Source organism: Nelumbo nucifera, chromosome 1, assembly GCF_055504915.1.
Source record: "Nelumbo nucifera cultivar China Antique chromosome 1, China Antique-T2T, whole genome shotgun sequence".
Classification (NCBI taxonomy): Eukaryota; Viridiplantae; Streptophyta; class Magnoliopsida; order Proteales; family Nelumbonaceae; genus Nelumbo; species Nelumbo nucifera.
The window spans coordinates 175,420,638-175,432,722 of NC_142649.1; the positions used below are offsets into that span (position 1 = coordinate 175,420,638).

Sequence of the window (12,085 nt, forward strand, 5' to 3'; positions counted from 1 at the left end):
TGAGGAAATTCAGATGGCTGGTTCGAGAAATGGAAGTTAAAATCAGTTAGGTAAAAAGATCAACTAATTCTTTTGCTGATGGGTTAGCTAAACAAGGGGTGGACAAGGATTCAATGTTCTGGGCACAAATGTAATTTAAATTTCTTTTTTCTTTTTTCTCTTTCTCTCTTGTTTCCTTTCTTGGGGCTCAAGCGGAAGTTGGAAGATAAGAAAGTTTGTCTTCCTCTTTGTAATTCTTATTATGATAATTAATGAATTAATAAAAAAAAAACTCACAGGACTCACAATGTAGACTCGACAGACTTTTAACTCTGGAAACAACCGACTCAATGAAGAAAAAGACAAATAACCCAAACGACTATGACATAACATAATATGACTAGTGGACTCAGAAACAAAAGTAGTTCTATTAGGTTGTACTTGGCTCTGCTCAGGCACATCTTGCAGATAGATTCCATTCGTCTCATGGCCACTCCCAATCACGTCTGAGATTTCATGTCCTAAAAAACACAATAGAAAGGGAAAAAAGTCACACTTCAATTTAGTGATTTAGTCAAATTACTAACTAAAAGCAAATTGGTATTAAGTTTAGGTACATAAAGAATAGATGATAAGGTCAGGGCATGGGAAGTCTTAATGTCTCCCTTTCCCGTGATAGGGGCAAGAGAACCATTAGCATGGGATATCTTATCCTGGCTAGAAAGGAGTTAGTAAGAGGTGCATAACTGTGAAATGCTGGTCATATGGTCTGAAGCACCGGAATCAATTATTCGAGGGGTTTTATGAGTACCTGAGATAGAAGTATGATTTGCAGTTGCACGAATACCTGAGTGGGCATAGGCTAAGGAAGGAATGCTCTCTGAAGGAGCTACGGTAATGGACTCCAAATGACTAATTATTCGGCCATACTTCTCATACTCAGCCCTGGCAGTTGCAAGTTGTTCCCCTACTAACGTTTCTCCACCCTATCCTTGTTCACCTTGTGAGAAGGTGGCTACATTTGCATTTCCCCCCTTTCCAGTTTCAAACCTTTTTCCACCATTTTCTGTTTTAGTCTAGCAAGAATGAGTTCTGGATGCAACTTCCAACAGGTGTCTTTGGTGTGTTTAGGCTTCTTGCAGTATTCACAGATAACATATTTCTTCCTAGTGTTAACCTTTGGCTTTATCTCGGCATTGGCATAGTGATCAACCTGTGGCTTGACAGACTGAACTTGTCTTCTGCTTTCCTCACTGCTCACCATAGCATATGCCTGAGATAGCCACCTAATCCTATGCTAAAACATCCTACCTCACAATATCATACTTCAAGTTGAGTCTAGTGAGGAATTCAAAGACCTAATTCCTCTCTACCAACTTCCTATATATTTTCTACATCCTTTGTGCAACCCCAAACAATAGTTTTCATCAAGTCGATCTCTTGCCAAAGAGATTTCAGCATAGAGAAATAGATGACTAAGGGCTTCTCCCCTATCTTAGATTATTCACATCATGCTTCAATTTGTAGGCCTGAACAACATTAAGCTTTTGGGAATAGGTCTCCGTAACGCCATCCCACACTTCTTGCTGTTTCCATCCATAGGTAATGTTGACTAATGTGTGGTTGTATAAAATTCACTAACCAATCCACTACTGTGTAGTTTTCTTGCATCCACCTTTCATAGGTAGGATCATCCTCCTTCGGTTTCTTCTTACTCCCAGTAATGTAACCCCATTTTACTCTATTATACACATGTATTTTAATAGATTGAGACCGGGCTTGGTCCCGTCTAACTTCACAGTAGTCACAGCCCCAAAAAGATTCTCCACTGACCCCCCATGTCCAAATCTGGAATCTGTGGAATATTTAGTCTCTCCTCCAGTTTGCTCCTTACAAATGAAAACGAAAATCAAATTAGGGTTTTAATAGGCTAGATTTACTGTTCTAAGCAAAGAATAGCCCTTCAACCACCCAAAAATAGGGTTTCACAGAACCCAACAAAATGGGGAGAAAGAGAGAAACTTTAGCCACTCCTCCTAGAGGTTCCAAAACTTAGTCCAACCAAAACCACCCTTAATAGAAATCACAAGGCTTACCTCTGATTCCTAAGCGCCTGGTTCAAACTGTCTCTACGACTTGTAACAAGATTTCTTCAGTTATCTAGGGTTTTCAAGAAAAAACTCCAAGAACCTTCCTTGGGCTTCAACGAAGGATAAAAACCTCCACAAAAACTTTCCAAAAACCCTCCTAACTAGGCTACATAAGTTGCTGATTGATCAACCGATCAGTTCTCCATACACACTGTGTATGGGCAAGAAAAAGAAAAGAGGTTGAAAGTGGGAACCTGCTCTGATACCAAGTTGTGAAATACACTTGCAATAATTCAGAAAAGATAGAAAAAAGAAGAAAGAGGAAGGAGATAAGAGAAGGAAGAGGTTTCAGCAGTAGGCTGTTGAAGAAGAAGAGAAGGGAAGAGAGAAAAGAAGAGTTCGATCTCCTCTCTCTAGCCCCCTTGATTACCTTATATTAACTTAATTCTAAAATTAAGTACAATTACATGGATGCCCTTAATGGGGCGGCCAGCACTAAAAAGATAATTAAAGAAAACAAACAAGGGCCTATAACTAAGGCCCATAACCTCCAAGCATAACTTTAAACACTACTTAAAATAAATAAGGAACACTAAGGCCCATTCAGCCCATTCTCACTACACCTACTTTGCAGTCTTTCCATGTGAAACAGGTAGGAGTAGTATTCTCCCTCCAATAATCGGTGCTTTTTGTTGGGAAATTTAATACACTTGATATGCTTCAAAAAAGGAGGCCTAACTGTTGGTTGTCTCCTAATTGGTGTATTGTGTGTAGAGCAAATGGTTAGGCTTGCTATCATCTACCTATGCATTGTCTATTCATTGGTTGTATTTGGGAATGGTTTCTTTCTATATTTGGGTGCAATTGGAATCTCCCTTTTTTGATAAGCAAATAAATCCTTTTATTAAATTAGAAATATTAGTACATACAAGCAGCCCTTGGAGAGGTGTGAATTGCGATCTCTCCACTAAAGAAGAAAACAAAAACCAATAATTACAATTGTGCCCTGTACAAAAGTTCCCTAGCTGCCCCTTGCTTGGCTAGACAATCTGCCATAGTATTTGCTGATCTCCTCACCCGTTGTATTCTTAGATACATGTTTCTTGTCGGCATCTTAAACTTCTTAGTTTCATTCTTGAAGCACCAAATTACTGACTCTGGGCTCTGCAACCAGCTTATTACTACCTTGGAATCACCTTCAACCATTAGCTGTCCACCCCTAATTGAGCTGCAAACTGTACACCTTGCAGGTCTGCAAGTAATTCTGCTCTAATAGTCTCCCACTCCTAGAGGACCTGAGAAGAAAAGTATCACATTTCCAACTCCATTCCTCAAAACCCCACCCAAGCCAGAGGGGCCTTGGTTTCCTTGACTGCTTCCATCAGAATTCAGCTTCTTTTTTTGATAAGACCATCAAAATTCAGCTTCAAGAAACCTGCAGGAGGTGATGACCAGCTTGTTCTTACTCTAGTCTTGGAGGATGAACAACTTGCCACTGCTGCCCAATTCCTCCAGATATCATTAAAGGAGAATTGGTGGAACAAGTTCAAAGATTTCAGCCAATGGATAACCCTATACACGACACAGTCCTTAATCTCTTGATGGTTCCTTTCCTTCTGGAAAATTCTAGCATTCCTTTCTTCCCAAATTGTCCAAACCAATGCAGCTCTTGCACACCTCCACATAGTTTTACCTCTTTTCTGCTGCCATACAAATGTAGTAGGATCAAAAAGCAATCTTAATTCTGCTAGCAAATTCCACCTGCTCACAAACAAAGATAGGAGCCAATCCCATAACTCTGCCATAAAAGAACAACAAATCAGTAAATGGTAACAGTCCTCACTCTGAGATCTGCAAAGGATGTACCAATTAGGAGAAATACGAAGGAAAGGTCTTCTCTTTTGTAAATTGTCCAAGGTGTTTACTTTCCCATGGTAAACTTCCCAATAAAAAGCCATAACCTTAGGGGGAATACAGTTGGAATCTTTCTTCAGCATGAATAATCTCTTTTGTTCATCAGCTTTCATGTGGCCTAAGAAATGGGGAAGAATTATGTGGAGATGCACTAGAGTGGCACTCATTTGGACCATATGGGAAGAAAGGAATATAAGAGTCTTTAAGGAACAGGAGAGAACTAATGAGGCAATTATTAAATGTATAACCGTTAGGGTGGCTCACTGAATCAAATATCTGGCTACTTTTTCAAGCTTCTCAATAAACAACATAATAAGAAAATGAGGGGAAGTAGCATGAACATTTAGAAAAAATAATGCAACTCACAGAAGATGGGTGGTGCCAACAAGGGGATTCATAAAACTTAATTTTGACCGCAGTAGCATGCGGAATCCAGGACCTTCAAGAGTTGGGGGTGTTTTTAGGAACAGAGGGGGTCACATCATTGCATTGTTTTTGGGTTCAATTGGAATAGGGGACTCATTAAGAGCAGAACTAATGGCAATGCTACAGGGTATGCAGTGGGCAAAAGAAATGCGATTAAAAAATTAATCATAGAAGGTGACTCAAGGTTGTGATTAGTTGGCCAGTCAATAATGAGACAATAATATTATGGATTTACCGAAATGGAATCAAGAAATTTAGATGGCTGAAAAGAAATATGCAAGTACCAATTCAATGGGTACAAGGATCATTGAATGGCATGGCTAGTTCTTTAGCAAAACAAGGAGTGGGTTGGGGAATGTTTTTCTGTGCATAGTTGTAAGAAATGTAGAGGGAGTGATGGTTTTTACTTTTCCCTCTGAATGTTGATTGTAAAATCTGTACATAACTAATATTTATAGTTAATAAAATTGATGCTTATATATAAAAAAGTGGTCTCTCTTCCCTCCCTTGGTTTCCATAGGAAAAATCTCATAACCTTTTCTATTTTCTTTTTCACTGCCTATGGGATTTTAAAAACTTACAGGTAAGGGTGATTCTATCTCCTAAAGAGACAGTTTCTCTTCCACACAGGCCACAGCCAGTCTCTTTGAAAACCTCTCTAATAGAGGTTTTTTTCGATAAGTAAAAAGAAATTTATTAGAGCATTATTATTTTTTAAATCTCGCTAATAGAGAGTTCCATAAACTATTTTCTTTTGGCTTAGCTCCAAGAAGGAGAACAAGGTAATTCATTGGCCAGGCTAGGGATTGATTGAACAACCCAGAAATTACACATAGAATGTAATTTGACCCTCTTCCAAATTTATCCCAACTAAGCAACTTGTATCCGAGTTTATCCTCAAATTGGAAATTTTCTCAAAAAGCTCCACTACCAACCTTATTTTACCCACTGGTCTACTCCTCCCTCACAAAATAGTATGATGCCATTAGCAAATTGAAGGCGTGTAACCACTAACCATTGCTCAAAAGTCAGAATTGTTGTCTTTGAGAGGAACTGGGATTACATCTTCAAGGATTGGTATCTTGCATCATTTTTTGTGATGGATGTTTAAGCATCTTCTCTTTTGTACTTGTAGACTTGTAGTTTTGCATTTTTCTCATGTAAATAAATAAGTTCCATTGCTTATCGATATATCCAAAAAAAAAAAGAAAAAGCTTCTCTAAGTTTTGTGTTTTTCATACTTGTCTTGTAAGTTATCATTAGAAATGTCAATCAGCTAAATATGCGGTACTATTACTTCTTCTCTTAATACAGTTATTACTATACAAAATACTATTAATCTTCTTTTCTTAATACATTTGTTACTATACAAAATACCATTAATCTAATTTCTGCTGATAGGGCATTCATATACATTGTAGTGTTTAATACTTAAATTAGTTTTTCTTTGTCTGACCCAATTGCAGATTGTATCTAAGAGTCTATCTGAACCAATTCGTTCCCACAAGGACCTAGATAAAGATTCGGCTCCCTATTACCACAAGGCTGTAAAGTTCTACGATGGATTATCAAAGCAGCTTATAAATCAAGGTCACGTTCTGGATTTGTTTGCTTGTGCTCTTGACCAGGTATTTATTTCTCTGGATCTTTTATTAGTATGTTCGACAATGGTGAGATGGTGATGATATGTGTGTGTCTATGTTATGTTACCCGGATATCACTAGATACAGTATTGGATATGAAATTTACACTAAAAATTGATGTATCCGACACAATATGGTGCCCTTGTACAGGTTGTGTGTGCAATAAATTTACATGCACTACTATATTTTACCATTGTTTGCATATTTTTTGTCAGAATAGATTTACATGGTTAAAATCTCTTGTACAAATCTGTCTTTATCTAAAGCAAGTGGGGAACCTACATGATTTAGAATTTTTTTTTGCTGATAGCTCAATGCTCATAAGCTCCTTTATTGCTTCTGAATCTCAATTCACTTTTATGGTTTGCAAGATGTATTGTTTTCTTTCCTCTCTTCCTGTTCTTTTGGTGACATGCAAGCTCTGGAACATGTTAGACTCTTCAAACATCAAGATGGTCTCTATAGATGCAACTAGGGTTTTTTTAGCAGAGATTTTATTCGATGACAGAACTATATTCCCAATTTAAACTTTTAAGAATGTATGATAACTCCAGAATTATAGATGATATTGCTTGTATTTAGACCAACATAAAAAATTAAGAATGATGTGTAATAGAAAAACTGGAACTACTTTTGGATATTTTGGTCCATGTTGGACATTATCCTTGGTGATGTTTGAATTATTATCTCTTGTTATTTGTTGAAGCTTGTTGTTTCTCTTCTTCTGTAAAGTGATACCATGGTAGTTTTTTCTTTCCTATTGTTTGTGTTTGCTTGGTTTGTGCATTGGCTAATTGAGGTTGCATCTGGCTATACTTATTCCTGAAGCTCCACCCTGCTTTGTCTTGCTTTGTTGTTGCCATTTTAGGTTAATATTATCAATCAACCCCCCTCCCCACCAAATGGAACTTCTTAGACATTTTCTTGGCAAGGGCCTCAGTTGCTTCTCCTTGGAAATCCATTCACAATCTGCTTTTAGTTTTTTCCCCTTGGATCAGGTATGGTCTAAACTCTGGTAACCGAATAAAATTCTAGGAACAACTTTGGGTCAGGGATTCTCCTCCGAAGGACCAGTTCCTTCCTTGTATGCTCTATTAGACTTGAAAAATGAACACGTATCTTCTTTCTTGGTCCCTTCAGCCTCCACTTCTGGCTTTGGGTGGAACCTAGGCCTGTGTAGGGCAATTAGGGATACAGACATGGATAGCTTGGTAACTTTGCTCGCCTCCCTTGAGATTGTCTTCCTAAACCCTGCTAAGGAAGGCACCAGATTTTGGACCCCTTCTAGCTCTGGTACCTTTTCTTGTGCTTCGTTCTTTGAAACCTTAACTCAGCCTCCTATCCCCTTTGGGTTGTCCTTTCCGGTTAAGGAAATTTGGAGCAGGCTTATTCCTCCTCGGGTTGTTTTTTTTTTTTTTTTGTTGGGAAATTTTCCTAGAAAGAATCAACACTTTAGACTTACTTCAGAAAAATAGACCCAACTATTGTCTACTTCCTAATAGATGTGCTCTTTGTAAAGCTGATGGGGAATCTGGCTACCACCTCATGGTCTCTTGTAAGGTTGCTAAAACTATATGAGAGTGGGTTTTCTCCTGCTTCGGGTGTTCTTGGTATCATCCGGAGACTGTCCAAGGTTTGTTTTCTCCTTTTTTCAGTTGGCCTAAGAAGCGAGGGAAGAGTATGTGGAGGTGTATTAGGGCAGTAGTATGCTGGTCATTGTGGGAAGAAAGAAACTCACATACTTTTTCCGACAAGGAAAGAACATTGGAAGAATTGTTAGATCGAATCCTTTTAAGGGCTGTCCACTGGCTAAAATCTTTGGAGTTATTTTTAGATTTTCCTGTGGATGACTTGCTAAGAAACTGGAAAGAGATTGCTTCCATTGCTAGATGCAAGAGGACTCTTTGTCCATTTTGGTGCCCTCCCCCCTCGGGCTTTATAAAGCTGAATTTTGATGGCAGTAGTGTAAGGAATCCAGGGCCCTCTGGGATTGGAGGAGTTGTCAGGAACGAGGAAGGGATTGTTATTGCTTTATTCTCTGGCCCTATTGGAGAAGGTGGCTCTCTTAGGGCTGAGATCCTTGCAGCGCTCGAAGGAATTCGAAGAGCAAAGGAATTAAATATCAGCCGTTTGATCCTGGAAGGTGATTCGAAGGTGGTGGTTAGTTGGTTGAAGACAGAGGACAGTGGTTTGTGGAACTTTAACAATGAAAAAAAAACAGTTCTTATGGCTGGGTAGGGACATTGAGATTCAGTACAGCTGGGTGAAGAGGAGTGCCATCTCATTTGCAGATGGGTTGGCCAAGCAAAGAGTGAATAGTGAGTCTGTATTTTGGGCTAGTTTTTAATCTTCTCTTTGCACTCCCTTTGTTTTCTGTTTTTGGGGAGCTAAGATATTTTATCTCCCCTCTTGTATTCATATTCCCTCTTTTCTTTTAATTTAATGAAGCTGGTGTTATTGATCAAAAAAAAAATTCAAATAATGTTTTAATGTTAGTTTCATATCTAGATTGTACAGTTGTCTGTACATTCTTGGATTTCCTTACAAAGTGGCCACATTGTACACAAGGAATGTTTTTTTATTGGTGACACAACTTTTTTGATGTTAATAATGAGAGATATGCACACAACTGCTATGCAGCAAACCCATAGTCTTGCCAAAGCCACCAGACCATACACCCTTAACTATTTACTACAACATCGGATTATAGTAGTTCCCTGGCCCCTAGATGAGATTTCAGAATACCCTCCAGAACATTTGAATTTTTTTTACCCCATATTTTGCCAGCATATCAACAAAGTCATTTTCTGATCTCTATGTCCACTGAAACAGTGATGCTCAGCCCTCTCATCATTGCTTTGATCTCCCTTAATGTGCTTCTGTAATGCCATGTTCCCAAAGTGTTGTTCTTCAACTATCCCACCACCACCTTTTAGTCCCCTTCTATTATTTGATTTGTGATGTTAACTTGTTAAGTAGTTTTCCCAGTCTTATTCCATGTAAGACTGCCAGCAGTCCTGCTCTTTTGGATGTGGAGTTGCCAATACCTATAGGGCTCAAGAACAATGGCTTTGATACATCCTTTCCAGTCCCTATTATTCAGGTCCAAGATGATGTCAAACCCTTTTTTTTCCAACTCACAAGTAGGGCTACAAACAGATCTGATGGAATTTGGGTAGGGGTATCTCTGAATCTGATCTGGTAAGATCTAAGAGATCCAAATTTGATCTGATATTCTTTGATGGATGTGTAAAAGATGGATTCAAATTTGAATCCAATTCAATTTGAAGCTTAGTGGATCTATGTATAACTAGCACGAATCTACAAAATTAAATACAACACAAGAAAATGTATATTGTAAATAAATAAAAATATGTTTTCCAAATCCCACTTAATCCTAAAGGACTTAAAATTAAAATTCTAGAAAGGGTATTTTATGTATAGTCAAATTGGACTGGATCAGATCAAGGAATATCCGGATTTGATCCAATTAATAAATGAGTCCTATTTTCAAACTTGATTTGATCTGATTATTGTTAAACAGATATCCAAATCCAAATTAAATGTATCGGGTTCGAATTCAAATTGGATCAAATCCATTCCATTTGCAACCCTACTCATAAGTAGGGGTGGTTATTTTCAGCTTGGCCCAGCCGACCAGGGCTGGCATTAGGTCCTATATTTCAGGCCCAGCCTGAGCATGTTTATATATGTTTTTATACATAATTTAAGCACATGTATATATGTTTTTTTTATAAGTAATAGAAGTTTTATTAAGACCGAAAGAGAATAAGAAAGATACACAGTAGAGGCTTCCCACAAAGAGGCACTAGATGCAGCATTGCAGCTTCAAAAAACTAAAAAACAAATTACAACTGAGTTCAAAATAACTGGTTCTTGTGCACCACTGCTTAGCTAAACAATCTGCCACCCCATTTGCCGATCTTCTTTTCCATTGAAACCTCACTATCTTTTTTTTTTATCGATAACAGAATTAAATTCATTTATTAAAAAATATTGAATGGTGCACAGCAGAAAAAGGAGAGATAAGCTCTCTTATCTCTCCCAAAAGAGAAAAAAGATTACAAACATGTCCAAAATAATTGATTTCTTCCCACCCCTTGTTATGCCAAAGAATCAGCAAAGGAATTAATATCTCTTTTCACCCATTGTAAGCTAATCTCCATTCCTTGTAGCAGCCTTCTAATTCTTCTTCTCTCGTGAATATATTCCCACCAACCCTCATCCCCTTCCTTTTGCAGCCATCTAATGACCAACTTTGAGTCTCCCTCAATTGCAAGCTTGCGTATATTCAGATCCTTTGCTTTCTGAATTCCTTCCATGACAGCTAGAATTTCATCTCTTAAAGCATCACCCATGACCCACCCCTACTGGACCAGAGAATGAAGCAATATTTTTTCCTTCCTCGTTTCTGAATACTCCTTCAATACTAGAAGGTCCTGGGTTACCTTCACTGCTGTCATCAAAATTCAGCTTTATGAAGCATCTTAAAGGTGGGGACAGACCTGTCCATAAGTTGCCTTGGGAGGAGCAGAATCAGCAATTTTCTTCCACTTCCTCATCAACTCACTTGCCAGAATGTCCTCAAACAGCTTCAATGTCTTCACCCAATGGACCACTTTGATGGATATGGCTTCTTTTATTGCCTCCCTACTCTATTCTATTGCCACAAATATTCTTTGATTTCTTTCTTCCCAGATAGTCCAACAAACAGTGGCCCTTTTACAATGCCATAGAATTCTACCCCTCTTCTTTGGCCATCTAACAAGAGTAGAGGAAACTAGGCTTTGAACAGTTGGCGGGGAGTAACATTTGTACCCAAACAAAGAGAGAAACCATATTCCCAAATTGAAGAAGCAGAAGAGCAAGATAGTAGTAAGTGATAGCAGGACCCACCATCAGCCTTGCAAAGAGGGCACCAGGATGGAGAAAGACACCAGCTAGTCTTTTTCTTTGCAACAAGTCACTTGTGTTAATTCTTTCCAGATACACTTCCCAACAAAAACCACCAATCCTAGGTGGAATAGGTGTGGTCTAGACTTCTTTGACAGAAAGGGCACACTCCCAAACTATCACTTGGTTGTATCGAGTTCATAAAGAAGGAAGCACAGGTAAAAGAGCCAGAGGGAGAAGGGGTCCAGATCTGGTTATCACTTTTTGAATGGTCCATCACTACTTTTTCAAGATTTTGAAGCAATGCTGAAACACTACAAATTTCATTCTCTCAAAGTCCTCTTCTAAAGCCCAAATCCCAACCAAAGCCAACACTGGATTTAGAGGGAACCAAGAAGGATGAAATGGGCTTCCCCTTCCGAGTAGATAGAGCAAAGGGAAGGGAGTTGTTCCATTAAAGGTGAGATACCCAACCCAATATGTTCCCAGAATTTGGCCAAGTTACCAAAGCATGGATTATACCTGATGAATGGCAAGCCCATGAATACTTAAACTACCTCTGTCCATACTTTATCTGTTTCTAGAGGAAATATTCACAGCAATTTCCTAGAAGAGCAGTGTTTCTTTCCCGAATGTTCCCAAGACCTAAACCTCCATATTTCTTACTTCTGCACACCACTTCCCATTTAACTCTATGGTCCTTCTCCATATGCCGCAAGCCCAACTCTCTAGAAAGCTCCTGAATGTTCTGAAGACCTAAACCTCACTATCATGCTTGTGGTTAGCCACTTGACTCTTTGTAGAGCCCCCTAAATGCCCAAGCCACTTTCTTCGGTTCCTTGGCCACTCAATTACCAGTTTAGAATCACCTTCAATTAGCAATCTATCAAAACCCAACTCTCAAGAAAGCTCCGCTCCCTATAAGACTGCATGGACTTTCGCATAAACAACATCCCCCACACCAATAGGACCAGAGAATAAAGAAATAATCTGACCTGCATTTTTTAACACTCTCCTAATACTAGAGGGTCCCGGATTGCCTACGCTACAACCATCAATATTCAACTTGATAAAACCACCTTTAAGGGGCCTCCAAATGTAGAGAATGAGGGCTTGTTT

The 12,085-nt window shown here is 38.7% G+C and overlaps 1 protein-coding gene across 2 annotated transcripts in view; it reads left to right on the top strand.

The window, feature by feature from the left end:
• The window catches only part of LOC104596320 (protein transport protein SEC23 C-like), a 71,995-nt gene that overhangs the window by 14,986 nt on the left and 44,924 nt on the right, over positions 1–12,085 (top strand). For both annotated transcript variants that reach the window (XM_010257398.3, XM_010257396.3), the window contains exon 3: positions 5,876–6,037. In XM_010257398.3, coding sequence (XP_010255700.2) covers positions 5,876–6,037 — 162 coding nt within the window. The remainder of the gene's footprint in view (positions 1–5,875; positions 6,038–12,085) is intronic.